The sequence below is a fragment of the Aedes albopictus genome, chromosome 1 (assembly GCF_035046485.1).
Source record: "Aedes albopictus strain Foshan chromosome 1, AalbF5, whole genome shotgun sequence".
Classification (NCBI taxonomy): domain Eukaryota; kingdom Metazoa; phylum Arthropoda; class Insecta; order Diptera; family Culicidae; genus Aedes; species Aedes albopictus.
In genome coordinates, this window is record NC_085136.1 from 63,112,160 (window position 1) to 63,133,848 (window position 21,689).

Genomic DNA, 21,689 nt, shown 5'->3' on the forward strand with positions numbered 1-21,689 from the left:
TTACGTGTTTTAAGGGAAATCAGAACCCCTCAGAGGAAAACTACAAAAAACGATGTTTTCCCATATAAACTTCCATACAAACTTCAAACGAGTTTAGCACCGCCCTAATGTTAACGGATTTAGCTGAAAATTTGACCAGAGCATCGTGGCGTCATATAGAACGAAATTAGAAGGGGGCCCATCGAACTTTTTGACATGTGGTTTTGCCATATAAGCTTGAGCCACCCTTCCCCGTCTATCGTACCCAGGGATGAGAAATGTACTGGAAAAAACGGTTACCGGCTGTACATTTGACATTTTTCTACACGAACATCACAGGCCCAGCCAAACTCGAACTGTTCGAAAAATAAATGTCATAACATTTTTTTTTCCTGCAGCCTTCTTCCTCGAAACGGTTTCCAAGCGCGAGAGCGCCAGTACTCGAACACAACGACGACAGAAATTTCTGTCTCTCCCATTTTCGCATTTTTCTCCATTTCAAACCGCTTCTAGATAAACTTCTTCACATGCATCACAAAGCTAGGAGTGTGCTCTAGCTATTTGTGCAAATCGATTTAAATTATTTATTAAAACAAGTGAGTTATTAGCAGTTGAATATATTTGACATTTTTCGCAATCATCCGCCTCAGCATGACTGCTCATAAATATTTTCGTGTGGAAGCGAAAACCATCAATCGTCTGCTTGACTGCCGTCGGCGCGGCGTCTGATGGTATTAGTGCTGCCGTTGTTTTGTTTTTATTTTACTGCCAGTATCGATGAACGGTAAACAGAAAAATGTCTCATTCTCATGCCTGTCGTACCATTACTACCCAGACGAATCCGGTCGTGTTCGGTTCCACCTACCAGCATGTACTTTGTTTTTGAGGCATTCACCACCAGTCCGACCTTTGCTGCTTCGCGTTCCAGGCGGGTGTACAGCTCTGCCACCGTTCCAAATCTTCTGGCGATAATGTTCATGTCATCCATAACATTCATATACCTCGGATTATTCTTCGAAAATGAATAGTATTTTGGCTATATATTCATAATCGGAAAACTAGAAAATATTTCATCGGCGAAAATTTTTCCATATATATTGTATGGGACGTTTTTTGGGCTAAAATAGTAATTATTGATTTTTAGTGTGGAAAATACCCTAAAACTCATCTAACTCAAATTTTCCTCGATAGAATATTTTCCAATTTTGCATTTATACATTGCAGCCGAAATTCTAACATTCTATGAAGAAAAATCCGAGGTACATGAAAGTTCGATAATAATCGAAATTTTGACACCGTGCCCCGGCTGTTGAGCCAGGCTCGTCGCATCACACCTTCTAGAGCGATATTGAAGAGTAGGCATGAGAGTCCGTCACCTTGTCGCAGTCCCCGGCGAGATTCGAATGAACTGGATAGTTCACCCGAAACCCTTACGCAATTTTGCGCACCCTCCATCGTTGCTTTTATTGCTGAGTGCGTTCAAGATGCAAACGGTGCCCAAATGCGCTTCAAACGCGATAACACAGTGCTACCAAAGGCAAATTAGCAATAATATCTAAAACCACCGCTCCTACTGGCATCGGGTTACTCGTTAGAAAATCTTACCACATTTGGTGTTCCTGCATTTGATATTTGCATTGCGAATGCACACAGCAATATCAGTCTAGTCCGCTTCCCAGGAAAGCCGTTTTCGTCCATGATTTTCCATAGCTTTATAAAAATGAAAGCCAGAAGGATGCGGTGGGCAGGATATACTACTAGAATGCCGAATATCAACCCATTATATGTAGAAATTATTAGAATGATGCATATTGAAATTAATAACTGTTGAAAACTATCCATTAATAAGCTACTAGCAGATTGTTTTAGTTATTACTAATGTAACCCATTTCTGGAACATTTCAAACTGTAACTTTTTTTTATTAGGAGAATATCAACTATGATCAGTCATCTAGAATAGATTTACATAGCTCATAGAAAAAAGGTAGCTGCGCAAAAAAAAAATAAAAAAAAATATTTTTTTCAACATTTCACGTGCATATGCCCCACTGTGTATTAAAACGAAAATTTCACCGTAGATTTCCGTTTAAATGACTGCAATAACTTTCTTTAATGGAGTTAAGGTACTCCAGAAAAAATCAGACATCTACTGTGATTGTGGCATAATTCGGGCGTTAATGGGTTAATACGTTGTAAGCAAAGTTCAGTAACTGAAGAGATCGTAACGTAGCAGGCTGTGCGCGCGAGCTGCTGCGTTTTCTAAACTGTCACGCGTTTTCTTTGCTCCGCGTTGATTTTAATATGGCCGGCCGAATTGAGTAACGGCTGGTACTGATAATATACTTTCGTTAAAGCTCAACGAATATAAGTTTTTTTTTTGGTAAAATAAAGCAATTTGCGTATAATGAACGGTCAATTTGTACCACCATACTGAAACAGTACAAATGGAGTTGTATCATGTACGAAATCACGAATCCGACAGACGTTGATCTTGCTCATTCGTAGATTTTCGCTCCAGCTCTGTACAATGAATCAAAATATACAACAGCTGCTGCTGCTGCTGCGATCAGGCTAAGGCAGGGTTGGCCTCTGCTGTAAATACATAGTAGCCGTCTCCATTCCACTCGGTCCATGGCTGTTTGTCTCCAGTTCCGCACTCTGCGTAGGGTCCGCAGATCGTCCTCCACTTGGTCGACCCACCTAGCTCGCTGCGCTCCACGTCTTCTTGTACCGGTCGGATGACTCTCGAGAACCATTTTAGTCGGGTTGCTATTCGACATCCTGATGACGTGACCCGCCCACCGTAGCCTCCCGATTTTCGCGGTATGGTTCTCTCAGCGCAGCTGATGCAGCTCGTGGTTCATTCGCCTTCTTCAAGTCCCGTCTTCCATCTGCACTCCGCCGTAGATGGTACGCAACACCTTCCGTTCGAAAACTCCAAGGGCGCGTTAGTCCTCTGTACGTAGGGTCCATGTTTCGTGCCCATAGAGGACGACTGGTCTAATCAGCGTTTTGTAGATAGTTAACTTCGTGTGACGGGGAACTTTATTCGATCGTTGAGTTTTTCGGAGTCCAAGGTAAGCACGATTTCCTGCCACAATGCGCCTCTGAATTTCTCTGCTGGTGTCGTTGTCGGCGGTCACCAGTGAGCCCAAGTACACGAATTCTTCAACCGCCTCGATTTCATCACCGTCGATATGAATTCGAGGTGGCGGGCGCGGTGCTTCCTCCCTGGAGCCCTTTGCCATCATGTACTTTGTCTTCGACACATTAATGACTAATCCGATTCGCCTGGCTTCACTCTTTAGTCGGATGTACGTTTCCGCCATCGTCGCAAATTTACGAGCAATATCAGTTTATCCGGGAATCCGTATTCGTGCATAATCTGCCATAGCTGTTCTCGATCGATTGTATCATACGCCGATTTGAAATCGATGAACAAGTGATGTGTGGGCACGTTGTATTCGCGGCATTTCTGCAACACCTGGCGGATGGCGAACATCTGGTCCGTTGTAGCGCGTTCACCCATAAATCCAGCCTGATATTGTCCCACGAAATCTCTTGCAATCGGTGATAGACGGTGGCATAAAATGTGAGAGAGTATCTTGTAGGCAGCGCTCACTAGTGTGATCGCGCGGTAGTTCCCGAAATCCAATTTGTACCCCTTTTTGTAGATGGGACACACGATACCTTCCATCAACTCTTCCGATAATACTTCCTCCTCCCAAATCTTGGTAATGACCCAGTGTAGTGCACTCACCAGTGCTTCTCCACCGTATTTTAGAAGCTCGCTTTGTAGTTGATCTGCTCCAGCGGATTTGTTGTTTTTCAACCGGACAACCTCGTCCTCAATCTCTTGGAGGTCAGGAGCCGGAAGTCTTTCGTCCTGTGCACATACTCCTAGATCTGTTACCACACCACCTTCGGTACTTGCAACGTCGCCATGCCAACAGTCAAAAGTTTTTTACAAACCATGTGTTAGAAATAGTGGAACGATTTCCTCCAGTGATTAGTGAGTCCCGAGCTCCGCATTGCGTACCGAATAACTTTTATTGTATTCTCTCACTCTCATCGCATCTGGCTAGACAATTCCTAAGTTTGTTCACGATAGTCATTCAGTTAGTTGTAATTGGAACAATTCAATAGTCGGTATACTCCTATGATACCTCTTACGAGTTTATGTTAGAAGAGTCGCATCTTGGGGGATTCTAAGAATGTTACTAGAATGTAAGTGCATAACACCTATTTGATTGTAAATTCTATAAATAAACATTGAGTTCCTTGCAGTTTTGAAGCTGCAGAAATAGTCAGCTGCTGTCAAAAGGTTTCATTTCCCCAAGAAGTTGCGTCCCTAACACCATGCATAAAAGGACAATTTCGCTTCGTAGAACGCATCAAAGCTTCGCAGTCTTTACGAGATCAACAATTTGACGTTCAGTGGTATCGTGTTTACATGTAATGTACTTGTTTCCATGGCAATTTACATAACACGGCAACGCATCCTGAGCAAACAATCTCTCTTGCAAGTTGGTACGATTTGTGAGTGAGTGCTAGTACGAGAGAGCATACTTTTATCACGTAAATGATCCTGAGTGAGAGCCTCTTCAATCGTCTATGAGTGCACGGAAAATATAACAGGCTGTTTTATCCGGATAATATCGCGGTTTACCGTACACACTACGAAAAAATCAAAATTACTCGTGACGTAAATTTATTGCACAGAACGTAAACAATTTAATGACGTAAAATTATAGGTCTTCTGACTTAATAATACGTCATTCTTGTTAAATTGCGTTCAATGTGACGTAAACAATTTGTGAATCGTGCATCATTACGTTTCATATGACTCAATATTCAGTTAAATGTGACATAAAATTACATCACTTGGGCGTTAAAATTTACGTCATATGTGTTGCTTGAATATGTGCATCCAGAGTGACGGAAATTTACATGATTTTTTCTAAGTGTGTATATCGTTACTCGTGTGAGTGAGGGAAGAATGGGATGCCTGAGAATATCATTCTGGCGCTCGGTTTGAATAGTTCGTATGTTTGCTGTGATTCCTATGGGGATTCGACCTATTCAAATCGAAAGCCAGCATTATATAATTATTTGTGTTATCATCAACTATGGATGAGAGTTTGCAGCCCAATTGCACGAGGGAATTCTCATTTTTTTGGCAAATGTAGATGTTTAGAGCAAAACTCGTACATTCACCCAATGAATATGACCAATACTGTTAAAATCAAGTTGTGCAATGGCAACAATATTCACGGGAACATGGTAATTTTCATCCGTTCCATCGTGCTTTCCGGTTGTTGAATGGGAACACCCACGTGTTCCATTAGATATAAAATTTTGATCAAGCAAGCCACGGTATCACCATCATCACCGTCACATTTTTTTTTTTCAAACTGTTAGCCGCTAGTACTCACACGGTGTACAGAAGGTGATATATTCCCGGAATCTGACAGCTTTTTGATGACGTAATTCAAATCGTTCATAGGTGATCTAGTACTCCACACCAATTTGATCAACGTGATAACAATATGAACAATGACACATGTTTACATCAGGGGTGTAAGGTCCCACCCTCTACGCCCACCCAAACATGCCCACCTGCGCGCCATCTACTGTTCTGCCGTAATTCTGCAAAGTGACGTAAGCGCCATTCAAAATGTCGATATTTTTCAGTATATTATATATAATATCTGGTGTAAAAATAACACTGTGGTATACCTGCTGTATTAGAATGCAAGATCTAGTCGTAATCTATCATCTATGGAAAGAAACTTAGAGGATGAGCAAGAGTTTTATGCATAATAACCAAAACATGGGCCAAAACCATCAATGTCGCTTACGTCACTTTGCAGAATTGCGGCAGTGTTGGTTCTAATTTGTAAACATCCTTTGTTTAATGGTTTTATAAACATCAATATTAGCACAAACATAAGTGTTTTTCTCTCGATTTAGATGCTAACGATCAGTGTTTTCGGTTATTACCGATATTTCTTGAGTCATAGTGTTCAATTGTCCTTTCATTTGAGAAAAATAATCGCCCAGGGAGATTTCAAGTTTTAGCCGATTTTCGTTCTTCAAACAAAGCACAACAAAAACAAGCGAGAGTAGAGGCTAATATTTCTTAATGGTGAACAGAACACTGATTTTTCGGAATGAAATTTTTCAATCTAATATGCTGAATATATTAATCTTTATGTTCAAATCACATACTGACTTACTTTTAGCATGAAAAAACGGTAATAAATTTAGTTTTGTAATCGAAAATAGGCTCCTAAAGTCCTATCGGGATTCTCGTTTTAAACCACAATATATGGTTCAAGAGTACATATTTACTCATTTTTTGACGTTTTTATTAACGGTAGTTAAAATTATACCCAAGTAACCACAGTGCTGAAGCCTTATTGGCATGCAGATATACGGTGTATTTAGTGCAATCATTACTTTACATGCAAACTTAAGGTTGATTTAAAGTGGAAGTGGGCAATTATAGAATCAAATTAGGATAAAACTGGTACAGTCAGGACCCGCTGGTTGGGGGCTTAATAGTTGGGTGGCTTTTTAGTTGGGGCTCCGTTAGTTGAGCCATAGACTAATTTCAAGACCTCGATGTACCAAACAAAACGATCAAATTTTCGGTGACCAGTCCGGTACCCAATAAATATTCATAATCGTGTATTTTTTTCCGTGTAAACTGCCTTTTGTGTAAATTTTATTTAGCGTGTTACACTGATCTGACAGCTCTGACAGTAAGGGACTAAACATAAATTTCGTAAAGTGAGTACCGAGGATTGTTCACAATCTGCGAACTTGACTGCGGAAAAAATTGCGACCATGACGCCGCTGGTTGAGCTGTCAGCCAACTAAAAAGCACCTGGATGTCATAATTTAATGTCAAACTGAAAATGACAACTAGTCTGTAATTCCGAGGGTTGAGCTTATGAGTTTTTGGTTTCTTAAACTTTACTGATAATCGAGAAGAATTTCTATTTCATATTTCTTTAAAAAAAACAATATGTACAATAATATTACTTCGAAACAAATGCAAAACATCGGCAATCTTTATTTTGTCGATCATTGAAAGCGTTTCGTGCTTGCATTTTGGTCCAGGTTGTTTCATAAACATCTATATTTTCACTTCACCGGCTAAAAAAGGGTGAAAATAATTATTTGGCCATAACGTATCAGTTTTGCCCTAAATGTAAAACAAATTGAAAAATTGTACTTTTTACTTCCAACCTAAACATGATTTAGAAAAAAACAATGCGCACGCCCCTTGTGCTGCTGTCATTTCAGCCAACTAGCGAATCGAATTCGTTGGTTGGGTGGAGGTTGTGGCTCAACGAGCGGGTTCCGACTGTATAATCTTGAAGCAGTCGCATAATTGCCCATTTACACTTTAAATCAACTTTAAGTTTGCATGTAAAGTAATGATTGCTCTAAATACACCGTATATCTGCATGCAATAAGGCTTCAACACCGTGGTTACTTGGGTATAATTTTTATTTTTTTAGCCTTTCGTCTCGTCCCTAGCTTATAACACATACTTTGAGTGATTTTTTTTCACCGTGTATGTCAGATAGGAACATTTTTTAAAATCCCAGTGCGAAAAATGTCGAGCTCAGTCACACAAGGTTGACCTCAAATGTCAAAGTAGAACTATTTACCATTTTACTTATTTCGAATTTTCTCATTATTCCTTTGTTTTTCAAGTTCGAGTAAAGTACAATTCCGATTAGAATACCATGCTTGATCGTATTATTCAATATAAGCGAGATTTCGTCTTTAATTTTAGGACCCTATTTGCTGTCAAACGGAGACCAGTCGCTGATTGGTCGAAATTGATAACCGTTTGCTGCTAGTTTGTAGGTTTAGCGTTTGATACCAATATTCAAAATTATTGTATATTTTTGTTTGAGTTTTATTGCCGCAAATATGTCTGCATTTATATTTAAATCAAACTTCCATGCTTTAACATTGATAAAACCAATAATTTGGTCTTAATCCTATGACTAACTGGTGTTAGTTTTAACTAACACCAATAATTTGGTACCAAATCAATTGATATTTTGATATATTTCACTAACAATACACCTAAACCTTGATTTACGTCCACTATTGGCTTAGTGAAAAAAAACTCTACCGACAAAATAATGATATAAAAACAATTTTTTATATTTTTGTACACTTCTCCTAATCACGAAGATGTTTTAAAAAATATAAAACTGTTGAGTTTGCTCATTGTCTTAGCGGTAGAATTTTTTGTCGCTCAGCCAATCATGGACGTAAAAAAAGGACAAGGTGTAAAAGAACCTTGCATTTGAAGGCCTTTTAGTTGCAAGTTAGGCTATTCCCATAACAAACAGTGTAAAGTGTCGTAAATACATTAACAAACAAACAAACATAACAAAGAGTGTTTTACGATGCGAAATATGTATCAAAACTTTCATCATTAGTTTTAAGTTGTTTGAAAGATTTAGGATAAAGTAAAGTGGCAGCAGTGGATTTGAATCGTCGACGAAATCGAACGAAAAAATATCAAGGCAGGCGAATTTCAGTTATCACATCCTATCCTAGATGTTTACTATCCAGCAATTCAGGCAATATGGTCCTAAAATGAAAATTATTTTCCCGGTTTTGTTGTATTTATAACACGAAGAAGCATGATTTTCTTATCTCAATAGTAATTTTTCCGAACTTAAACAATGACAGAATAGTTAATAAATTCGAAAATAAAATAATGATGAGCAGGTCTTATTTGACATTCGAGATCAACCTTGACGTAACGAAAGTGGAAAGGCGGGTTGCAAAAGACATCACATTGGCTCACTTTTGACAACAAATGTTCCTGTTTGACATACACGGTAAACAAAATTTACCCAAAATTGTTGAAATATTTAAAAAAGTTATTTTATGGGCTTTACCTAATAGTAATACTTAAAAAATGAGTAAATAAGCATATTAATCAATGCTTGATCGATTTATGCAGAAATTGAGATAGGCCTTTTGGAGCCTATTCACAAGCAGTAATGACCGCCACAAACATGCTCACTTTCTCGGCTTGTCCCTACCAGTAAGTGAGCATGATTGTGGCGGCCATTACCGCTTGTGAATTGCTGGATTGTCTAATTCGTTGTCAAATATTTGACCTCGTGTACTACGGGCCTTACTGTGAAATGCTAGATATGCACCTTAAACGGAATCGTTCAAGTAGGGTCAAGTAATTTGAAAAGATATTATAGTACAAGATGAAGATTGTCGCTATTGTCGCTGTCCGCAACATCCCAGGGCCACATCTGTCAAACGATTTGTTTACGCCATCAGCTGGTGGCGATGAAAGGCTAACATGTGAAAACATCTGAAATGGAATATTTCAGTTGTCATACTGAGTATCGAAATCTTGTAAATTTGTTATGCTGAAATCAATACTTTTAGTAATCTGAACCGAGTATTGTCAATGGAATTTTCTGTCTTGTTGTTTAACGGAAAATTTGCTTATTTAGTTTCAAGAAACTTGAAATGCGCTTGTGAGAAAAAGCATATTAGGGTATAACCAACTGTTGGGATAGAAACATTGAAAGGCAAATGTGAGGCACTAGGGATCCCTATGCAAATCGTGCTGATTGTCGATGATCAGCATAATTAGTGTAGTGATTTCGAGGCATCCACATTTTGCTTTGACAGATATGTACCTGAGATGTTCCGATGCCAGAACAATGGGTACACTAGCGACAATCTCTATCTTGTACTATAATATATTTTGTAATTTGAGTTCAGTGTATTGTTTTACCTTGATCAAAATAGCCAAGGAAATTTGAGCTCTATTTGATTTGATGTTTCCTCTCCGCTTCGTACTGGATTTAAGAAAAATGCATCGAGATAGGCCAAGAAATTTCATGCGATCTGCGTACTACCTACCCAAAAACACAGCTGCTCCTCAAAGGGATTCATCAAACAGTCTAAATAACCACGTAAGCCATGATTATTTGATTACTGAATTGTTGTATGAAACTGTGACTAAAATAATCAAAGATAGCCTTGGTGATTGCGACGTGTGATCTGGATAATATTTAATCTGCGATTTACGGCGTTTGGTGAATTCCCTGTTATGATTCATAATGCAATCAGACTGAGCTGCATTTATGACATAATGCAACCGATTGGTATATAAGGAGGAACTGCAACTGAAGAAAAGTAGGGATACCAAAATGGCAAGTATGAAATAGAAATTAGCGTAGTGCCAAGCTACAAAAATAATCTTTTGAATGATCAGCAATTTTGATAATCCATTTGTCAACGGCTGAGCATTTGGTAATGATTTTGACCGAGTTTCGGCAAAATTTTGAACAAAAAGATGTTAAAACTTTGTCAAAATCTCGGCAAAGTTCACTGGAAATCGGTAATAGTTCACCGAAATCTCGCTAAAATTTTGACACTTTTACCCAGAATAAGTGAACATTTTATAGAAACCATTGAAAATTGACGGAATTCCTAAAATCGGTAAGACACTGTACTGGAGCCTGCAGCTTTAGTCCCACAACCAAATCGAGCTCTGTCGGCTCCAAATCTTCCCCAATTTCATTCCCTTCTTTCTCAGCTGCGGCGAGAACGAATGCTGCACAGTATAGTGATGATGCTCTTATATTAGCTGTAGCTGTGCGGTTTTTTTTTCTTTCTCGGGTTGGTTACCTTTCTTGGCTTGGTTTCGATGATTTGCTCGACTTCGACCGCTTCGGACATTTTGTTGGCTGAGATTTGAATTGCTTGCTTCCTGCTGCTGACTTCAGACTTCAGAGGTAATCCCCGATTTCGATGCTGTTCCCCGTTTTTCTTTCGTTCTTTCCTTCTGGAATCACTTCTTCTCCGCTGCCGAGGCCGGTCACCAACCAGGTAATCCACACGAGGGGGGCCGGGGGGAAGTACACGCACGGGTCAGACTCGCGAATCGATACCGTACACGCCGCACACTCACTCACTCCTGCTCCTTCCTGCACACTCTAGGGCGCACTGTACTGTTGTTACCGCGAGAGGTTAACTTCCGGTCGGTCCTATTGGCACCTGAAACGCGCACCAAGTTCTCAACTAACGTCCAGAGAGCAGAGCAGAGCACCTTCTTCGTTTTACGATTTTAGTCGCTGTAAGCGCTTCCGGAGAGCTCCACACTTAAGTACACTTAACTCGTGCGAAACAAAGAAATAACTGAAGAAGCTGAACTGTTTCCAATTGCTACGAACCGGTCTCCGCGGTCTGGTCCAGCATACTCCGAGGCCCCGAGTTCGGTTCGACGCGTTCGGTCTTCGGCTGGTCGGTCGGTCGCCGAACCTGTTTTTAGGGGCGCGGCGGATGCGCGCGGGGAGTCCGTATTGGCGCTCTCTTTCACTCTCTCGGGCGTCGTCGCGTCGCGGGGAGCTTCTCCAGTTCTATGCTTTGTGCATCAGCGCCAGTCGGTAGGTACATTCACTGCGCGATGATTTCGACGGCGACGATGATGATGATGATGATTGGGGCAATAAAAGAGAGTGTATACCGCTCGCGCTATCGAGTCGGCGTCGATGACGATGGAGGCGCATAATCCTTTGTAAGCTGCATCGATTGGCGTGCGAGAGCTGAATTGCATCTTTGCGTATCACATCAGACTGCCATGTGATTGTCTGTGCTTGCGTATCGCTACGTGCACGCTTAAGGTGAATATTAGGCCGTCCCTTATTTTGCAAAATTTAGAAATGTTATAAGTTCGTTAGTGGAAAATGATCGTTTTAGCTAAAAAATGATCGTGTCAAAATTTGAAGTCCGTATCTCAAGGCTAAGTGGTCCCTCAAGGGGCCTAAAGTTGTCAAAAATTGTATGGGACCAAAAAAACATGAAATTTTTATCGACAAAAAAATACGCTATTCTACTAAAACCGGTGATTTTAGGACCCTAAAGGGCCAAAAATGTGCTTAGATTTGCGATATCTCTACTCGTTTCTGAGTTATTGAACAAAATAGGGTAAGTTTCCTTCGGAATCTAAAAAAATGGTCAAAAATGCTGATTTTTCAGTTGTTTTTTTGTCAATATCTTGGGAACGAGTAGAGATATCGCAAGTCTAAGCACATTTTTGGCCCTTTAGGGTCCTAAAATCACCGGTTTTAGTGGAATAGCGTATTTGTTTTGTCGAAAAAAATTTCATGTTTTTTTGGTCCCATACATTTTTTGACAACTTTAGGCCCCTTGAGGGACCACTTAGCCTTGAGATACGGACTTCAAATTTTGACCCGATCATTTTTTAGCTAAAACGATCATTTTCCACTAACGAACTTATAACATTTCTAAATTTTGAAAAATAAGGGACGGCCTAGTGAATATATAACAAAGCCACACCTCCAATTTTCAAGAGCACAAATCTGAGGAACCAAAAAACGGATTGCACTTAAAAGTTGATCGTTTGGTAACCCGCTGGTGATAACCAATCGATCAACTTTTTAGCGCAAACCAATCCTCGGTTCTTCAGATTAGTGCTTTTGAAAATTCGAAGTGTGGCTTCGTTATATATTCACCTTAAATCGCTCAGCACCTAAACTGTGTAAGGCCTACTCATAAGTGCATGATTTCCAGACTACACCGAAAATGTGTAACAGTTAACAAACATTCACAAAGACAGCTCGTACAATCTTGTAGATGCAAAATGTCGATATTTTTTGTTTACCAAGGTCACTATTAAACCTAGCTAGATTGCCGAACATTTTTTTTGCGAATTTCACGATTTTGCGGACGCAGGAGCTGCTTTTGTAAATGTGTAAGTGTTACACATTTTTGGCGTAGTCTGGAAATTATGCACTTTAATGCTGAGCGGTTTTAGCGTGAGAGGCGTACCGGTGAATCGGATGGGTGGTACAGGTCAGATTCGATTAGGCCGGAACAAATCTCATTTTCTTCTTTTGTCACTTTGCTCGTTGACTCGTCAAGGGGGGGGGGGGGGGGATGATAAATAATAAACGTATTTAATGAAAAATTACCCAAACAATTAGGCAAAATCGTCAAACTCATCGGATTTGTTAAGAAATTTTCTCGACGACTCTAATTTTACTTTAAAAATTTTAAATTTCCTAAATAATTTATTTGTGTCCCCCCTCAAAATGTCGAATTCCGACAACAATTTTCCGAGGGGGGGGGGGGTGGGGTGTTGACATTAGAGAAAATCGAAATTTGTGTCAGCCTTATGTTGTTGTTATCGACTATCCGGTTAAAATTTTTGGGTTGAGTGACAAAACGTCGAAAGACGTACTATCTATCTATTTAAAAATGCAGTGGCAAACGTGGGACCGTGTATAACTAGCGAACGGAAGGTCCGATTTGGCTCGTCTTAGTTTTCACCCAACAAGGAAGGTTTATAAGGCAAAAAAACATGGATAAATTGTTTTTACCATTCTTACATCCCTAAGAAGGGTATAAAAACCGTTTTTTGTCATTATGTGCAAAAACGTCAACTTTTCACTGAGCAAAAGAGCGCTAAAACGGGCTACTTCTTTTCATTAAAACAAAAGTGCCGAAAAGTACTACTTTTCGACACTTGTGTTGAAAAGTAGTACTTCTTGGAATTTTTGCCAACACACCCTTTTCATTAATATTCGTGTGTGCAATCAATAGTAGGATTAACTGCATCTATATATATAAAAATGAATTTCTGTCTGTCTGTCTGTCTGTCTGACCGCTATGCATTCGGAAACTACTGAACCAATCGGCATGAAATTTTGTACGTGGGTATTTTTGAGGCCGGGGAAGGTTCTTAGCTTGGTGCGGGACCTCTCCGGTCTCTGGAACGGGGGACTCCCAAAGAAATGAACCGGAAATGAGCTGAGAGAGAAGTTCAACACGGTCGCCAACAAAACCAATCTAGAGTGTGTAGTAGCGTGTTCATCAAGTACGTTGGTTATTTCCGTTTCCGTTGAAGTAGGCGTAGCAATTAGGGCAAGCTAGGATATCATTGTCAAATAAAGTCATTCTGTTCCCAATCATCAATCATTGTAGACTGTTCACTACAACTTTCAGAAGTGGGATACATTTTTTTTCCGTCAATAAGAAAGTCGTCATCGATCCAATATGCCCTGTTCTACAAGAAGTTCAACATCGATCTGTCCTGACGCAACTGAAGTTACCAACCGTGTTTCCAACCCAATGTACGTCAATCCAGTGGAAGGACCGTTAATTTCTCAATTCCCGATGCTTCCGGACGAAGTCAACAAATTGGTCCCATTATTCAATCCGAATGAAACGACGTCAAACTTATGGATTGAGGAGATTGAAAATTTAAAGCGACTTCATTTTTGGACAAATCAAACCACTCTTCGGCATGCGGTGATCAGATTAGGAGAAGTTCCACGTCTATGGTACGAAGCTGTTCGAGGAGAAATAAGTAGTTGGGATGATTTCAAGAATGAATTGAAAAAGGGGTTCCCGAATCAGATTGATGAAGCAGATGTCCATTTTCGTTTGTTAAATCGTTCCAAGAAGTCAGATGAAGATTATGAAAACTACGTGTACGATATTATAAGGATAGGCCAAAAAGCAAATCTGAGCGAGTCAGCCCTGGTGAAGTATGTGATTCATGGAATTCAGGATAGAAATATTCAAGCGATGCTGTCTCTGCAGAAGTTCGATTCAGTCACGGAAATTATTTGCTGTCTCAAACGGTTTGAAACTTTAAACAATATGATCAATCCTCAAGTTCCAAGAACGGTTCATCAGAAGATAACATTAGAAAATCGAAGAATTTGCCATAATTGTAATCAAGATGGACACATTTCGAGGTATTGTGTGGAACCTTCAAGGAAATGCTCCCGATGTTGTCGATTCGGTCATTTGTCGGAGTATTGTCGAGATGGTGCAGCGCTGCAGCAGGATAATTCAAATGAGATGGCGAGTTCAAGAAATGCTAACCGTATTGAAAATGTGTATTCATCGAGCATGGATCATCGAAGACAAGATACCATTTAGAGAGATTGTGGAAATAGTATTAATCAGCTAGGTAATGTAGTTAGCATAAAGTTAGAGAAGGATCATTTCATGAGTAGTTTACGCTTTGATAATTATTTTCAACCATTTTTAACGCTTCTTGATACAGGTAGTTCAATTAGTCTCATCAAAGTAAGTTTAATTCCACCTTCATACAATATTTCTTCATTTTCAAATGATAAAGGATATAGAGGAATCAATGATACAGTTGTAAAAATTTTAGGAACAATTGATACGGAAATGGTTATAAACAACGTTATTTTCAATTTACAGGTTAAGGTCGTTCCTGATGAGACCATGTACCCGGATTGCATTCTTGGACGCGATTTTATTCGGGAAAATCATGTAAAACTTATATATGACCGGGATTTGATTACAATTCATCGAAAATCAGCATTTTGTGCAAGCAAATCTGAAACAATCAATGAAGCTGAGGATTTTCTTAGTCAACTTTATTCCATAGAGGTAAATGATTCACCAACTAGTATTAATGTAGCTGATAATTTGGATATTGGGGATACTAAGATTCCTCTGGGTGTTGTAAATCAGATTAAATCTCTTTTCACTAAATATTATTTAAATGCAGTAAAACCAGAGAAACCTGAAATCATACATGAAATGGATATCGATTTAAATTGCCATAAACCTTTTCACTTTTCTGCAAGGAGATTCTCTTTTCAACAGAAAAAGGAAATTGAAGGAACAATTGAAAAGCTTTTGAAGGAAGGAGTTATTGTTGAAAGTAATTCTCCTTACGCTAGTAGAGTAGTTCTAATGAAAAAAAGAGATGGATCTTTCAGAATGTGTATAGATTACAGGGAGTTGAATAAACAAACTGTAAAAGATCGATACCCGATTCCTTTGATTGATGATCTTCTCGATCAGTTGCGAGGCAAAAAGTATTTTACATGTTTAGATTTGAAAAGTGGATATCATCAACTGAGGCTTTCTGAAAAATCAACAAAGTACACTGCTTTTATTACACACATGGGGCAATATGAATATAAAAGAGTACCTTTTGGATTATGTAATGCTCCATCAGCCTTCATGAGATTCATACACCATGTATTCCGAGACTTGATAAAATCTGGTAAATTAATAATATACATAGATGACATTTTGATTGCAACAGACACTATAGAAGAGCATATGCTTATATTGAAACAGGTTTTTGATGTTTTAAATAATAATTTGCTGACTCTACAATTGAATAAATGTGCTTTTATCAAAACTGAAATTGAGTATCTTGGGTACAAAGTTTCAGAAAAGGGGATTTGTCCGAGTGATCGGCATACAGAATGCATAAAAAATTTCCCGGTTCCTAAGAATCAAGCTGAAGTTCATCGTTTTATTGGATTGGCCAGTTATTTTAGGCGATTCATTCATCAATTTTCTGTTATTGCTAGTCCGTTATATAGTTTAATCAATAAAAAGGAAAAGGTGTTTAATTTTGGAGTTGAACATATGAAATCTTTTGAAATATTAAAACAAAAATTGTCAAGTGAGCCTGTATTGAAAATCTATAATCCATCAGCACCAACAGAACTTCATACGGACGCCAGTAGTCATCCCAGATAACCACATATCGTAATAGGATGTATGCTCAAAATCGCATTCTGATACGTCAAATATCGGAATCGCACAAAATATCACATCGCGTTGAAAATGTTACAAAATAAGTTGTTTTTAAATCAACTAGCGATCCCTTAGCGACTATCGGTGCTGCAGGCAAAACAAGTCACAAATAGTGCGAATTCAACTCGTTTCATGATGTGCACTTACCTTCACCCAAAATCCTACTATCTCTTGAATCTTACATGCTATACAAACGCTTTCTGAAAATACTCTAGACCAGAGCTCTTGGCGAACGGATTGGAAATTTGCTTCCAAATAAGTCCAGCACCGCGATGATAGTGAACACTTTCAGGTGCAGTGCACTGCACCCACCAAACACTTTTCCAGGTAAATAATCCCCACACACGAACCCAAAAATCTTCTCCACCTGAGTGTTTCAGGCGATCGGGAGTTTATATGCACTTTTCTTAACTGCGGCACTTCACAAAACTGCAAATTCGTCATCCCTACATTCTTTTCACTTTTCAGCAGCACCGATAGTAACTTATTCCGGTGGTGAAACACTAAAATCTACCGGCCGTACTCGGTTTTGTTATGGTTCACCTGAGCGCCACTATTCATGATTCGCTTTAGCAGCTGCTTCCGAACGATGGTGGCATCACAATCTGCGTTCCGGGGACCGTGCCCTCGGCCATTCGTAACTGCAAAACACTATCATTGGCACTGGATTTTCCCGCGACCGTTCCGCGTAGTCGATTTCAGCAAACTTTTCCGCGACACCACTTTTCGCACCCGTTCTATCGAACGCGTTCATTTGTTTTGATTGGCAGAAAGATGATTAGGAAGAGTGAAACTTATCTGACAGATCATATATCTGGCTAGGAAAGTGATACACAGAATCTCTATGACTTTGTGAAAATTACCACCTCAGCATTGCAAATAGCTGACGATCATTACATATGGAAGAATAAAATGATCAAAATTGCTACTCCATCCAAGGTTGAGTCGCTGGTTCAGTGGTAGAAAGCTGAATTCTGAATATGAAGGTCATGTGTTCGAGACTGGTTGGCAACTTTTTTATTTTTTTTTTTTATTTTCGCCAGTGATGTGGTATCGTATAATTAACCACAGCAACTTAAAGAAAAGTCGTTAGAATAACCAATGATGTGGTATCTTATTTATGAGCAGAGGAAGTCAAGAAAAGTCGCCAATAGTACGTATATGGCCTCCACTTTGGTACGCATATAGCAGTTCTGTGCATCTTATGCGATTGATTTGGTCTATATATCGTGGTGTATAGAACAAATAATACGGACCAAAATGTTATCTGGGATGGTTTCGGCGGAGTTCTATTACAAAAACAAATGGATGGTCAGTTACATCCTATTATGTATTTTAGTAAACGTACTTCCCTTTCAGAAGCTAAATTACACTCATTTGAATTAGAAACTTTGGCAGTATATAATAGTATAAAAAGGTTTCAAATTTACCTACAAGGAGTTCATTTCAAATTAGTTACTGATTGTAATGCACTGACTGATACATTAAAAAAGAAAGACATAAATCCAAAAATTGCGAGGTGGGAAATTTTTCTTTCAGAATTTGATTTTGAACCAATTCATAGATCATCCAATAGTATGAAGCATGTGGATGCATTATCCAGAATTAACAGTATATATGCACTTAATAACGATAATAATGATTTTGAGAGAGCCTTATTGGCTTGTCTATTGAGAGACGATGAAATATTAAAATTAAAAGATGAACTACAAACAATGGAACTCAAATTTTATGAATTGCGTGATGGGGTAGTTTATAGAAAATATAAAAATAGATTATTATTTTATGTTCCACATGATATGGTCAATCGTGTAATTAAAACATGTCATGATGATTTAGGACACTTTGGATGTGATAAAGTATGTGAGTTAATAATGAGATGTTATTGGTTTCCAAGTATGAAAGAAAAAGTTTTAAAGTATATAAAAAGTTGTCTAAAATGTGTATTATTTTCGAAGAAAACACACAAATATGATGGAGAATTACATAATATTGACAAAGGCGATACTCCATTCGAAACAGTTCATATTGATCATTACGGCCCTTTAAACATTAATAATTCTAAATTTAAATATATTTTTGGAATTATAGATGGATTTACAAAGTTTATCAAGTTATATCCTTGCAAAACAACAAACACTAGTGAAGCTTTGAAACATTTACGAAACTATTTTTCAAATTATTCCGTTCCAACAAGAATTGTTTCAGATAGAGGTTCATGTTTTACATCAAATAGTTTTAACGAATTCATGAATGAATCGAATATTAAACACATATTGATTGCCTCCGGTTGTCCAAAATCAAATGGTCAAATTGAAAGGTTTAACAAAACAATTACTCCACTCATAGCAAAATTGATCGATTCTTCTCCATATAAAGGTTTGAGTAAAATTTTTAATGAAGCAGAACTTTTGTTGAATAATACTATCAATAGAAGTACAAATGAAACCCCATCAAAATTATTAGGGGGATTCACTTAACAGCGTAAACTGATTAAACTGATTAAACGTTGCGATCACCAAGGCAATCTTTGATTATTTCATTTGTAAAATCATGAAACATTTCAAATAAGCAGAAAATCATGGCTTACGCAGCAATTTAATCTGTTTAGTGAGTACCCCTATTGTTTGGAGTGCACCAGAAATGTAAAGTAGACGATCAAATGAGAGAATATTTAGAGTCGAAATTAAACGTGGAAAGAGATTTAACTGATATTCGTCACAAAGCATCAGAAAAAATAAAAGAAACTCAATCAAAAAATAAAAAATATTATGATAAAAAATGCAGAGTGAATAATACATTTAATGTTGGTGATTTAGTTTACATTCCTAATAGACCAGAAGTTGGAGTATCTCGTAAACTCCAGAAACAATTCAAAGGTCCTTATCAGATTAAGAAAATTCTCCCTAATAACAGATTTGTTGTAGCAGATATTGAAGGTTTTCAAATAAATCAAGTTCCGTTCAGTTCCGTTTTCGATCCGTGTAATTTAAAACGTTGGATTCCTAATGATTTATAACAATGCACTTCGGGTCGAAGTCTTTTTCAGGATGGCCGAGTTGTAGTAGCGTGTTCATCAAGTACGTTGATTATTTCCGTTTCCGTTGAAGTAGGCGTAGCAATTAGGGCAAGCTAGGATATCATTGTCAAATAAAGTCATTCTGTTCCCAATCATCAATCATTGTAGACTGTTCACTACAAGTGCGGTGCTGCAATGAGCCCCGCAGTTGTCAAATTTGAAATGACAACATGTTTGCCGAGATCGACGAGAAAGTCCTAAAACAATGTTTGATTACGGTTATCGGCCGCGCCAACCCAGCAGTACAGCAGTAGACGTTTCCAAGCCCCAAATTGATGATCCAGACAAAGGCGACTTCCGAGGTAGGCATGAAAGGACTATTTCTAAGCCCGAGTTTCAGGGCGCTTTGGAATGGGTGAGCTATTGAGCACTAAAACAATTTTTGAGTCCGGGAGTGAATCGCGCCGGCCCAGAAGGGGACGTTCAAAAGCCCCAAGCTGCTGGTCTAGCCAACGGCAGCTTCCGAGGTGGGCTCGCAAAGCCTCTTTTGACTCCCGGGTCCCAGGGCGTTTTATGGATGCTGGAGCTTTTGAATGTGGGCAGCCTACAAAAAAAAAAAGAAGTTCATAACATCCTTCGGTTAGTTCATGTGTTTCTGGCGGTGTACAGGTGGATGGCATGCTGGGCGAGTGTTGCTGAAGTGCAGCTGGCCATTCCTCAGCCCCCGATGTTGAGGTAGCTCGTGTTGATGACAATTGGCCGCTCCCTTCTTCGGAGAATAAGGGGGGAGAGGGTCGGGTTTGATTGGTTGCTGCGGGTTACACTCTAGATCGTTCGACGGGACAGAGGTCTTAATTCCGATAACGCTTAGTCTTGCAGCGATTGCACGGGTGTCTACGTGGAGGCTCTAGGTCTCGGATCTAGAGACCGACCGATCCGATCCGTTCCGGGTCAACTGGACGGAGGTACACACGCGATTAAATACCACTCTGTGAATCACTAAGGAAGCCACCCTGGTAGATGCTCGGGAGGTTAGCGGTCCCAGTGGAATCATAAAAAGGGCTTCCGCCGCAGGGTATATACGGTTCGCGGCACTTTACCACTCTCAGACAATAGGGGTTTTAATTTTTCGGATAATTCTTCTCGGTGGGTACTCCACCTCGAAACTATTCAAACGTGGTTTTCGTCTGAACTAAGACTCACCTCGATCGTTCGCCGATCGCTGTCATGCTTACTTTCTGTGACACTATAGCAAAAATAAAGTTATGATTTTGTTCATACACATGTGTTGCTAAAGGAATTATATTGGGGATCAGTTAAAAAAAATATGAAACATGCTGGAAGTTCTTCCAGGGATACCTCTACGAATTCCAGATTCTGCACTTTAGCAGTTCTTCCAGCAATTCCTTCGTCCTGCTCTCAGATAAAAATCTGCAAAATACTTGAAGGAGACATTCTTCGCAAAACTCCTGGAGACCTACATAAAAAGATGTCATAGGGAATTCAAACAGTATTCAATGAATAAAATTTATCCTTTAATCAATTTGGAACGCTTTTATACGACCTCATTTAGAAATTGGTGCATCTCAGATAAATGATAAAACTTCGGTAATATTTCATATATGGGGATTTTTTCATTACCGTACGGGTTTGGGCCGCAGGGTTTCAGTTATTCATGAAACTGTTTTCACGGGCAGGACATGGATATATGAACAAAAAAAATTGAAAAAATATTCAGGGTTGCCTATTTTTCGGAAAACTCAGGTGGAGATTTTTGTTTTCCCCTGACACTACTTGCTTTGAAAAATCATTACTCAAGAACGAAGCATCGTAGAAACGTTTTTTTTTAAGAAAATGCAAGCAAATTTTCTCAGAAATCAAGAAAAAATATATACTGGAAAATTTTTTCCACAGTTTAGAAAATTCGTAAAGAAAAGCCGGAAAAATTATGCCCGTACTTGTGGAAATTTTTTCCAAAAAAAATTTTTTTTGAGAAGATTATTTTTTAAGCTTTAATCGCTTTTTGGAATGCGTTTTTTTGCGTGTT

At 38.9% G+C, this 21,689-nt stretch overlaps 1 protein-coding gene across 1 annotated transcript in view; it reads right to left on the reverse strand.

Moving 5' to 3' along the window:
* Nucleotides 1-11,226, reverse strand: part of LOC134284970 (coactosin-like protein) — a 64,733-nt gene extending 53,507 nt beyond the window's left edge. The window contains exon 1 of the mRNA XM_062844655.1: nt 10,687-11,226. Within this exon, the coding sequence (XP_062700639.1) occupies nt 10,687-10,737 (51 nt within the window). The 5' untranslated portion in view covers nt 10,738-11,226. The remainder of the gene's footprint in view (nt 1-10,686) is intronic.
* Between the last annotated feature and the right edge of the window lie 10,463 nt (nt 11,227-21,689).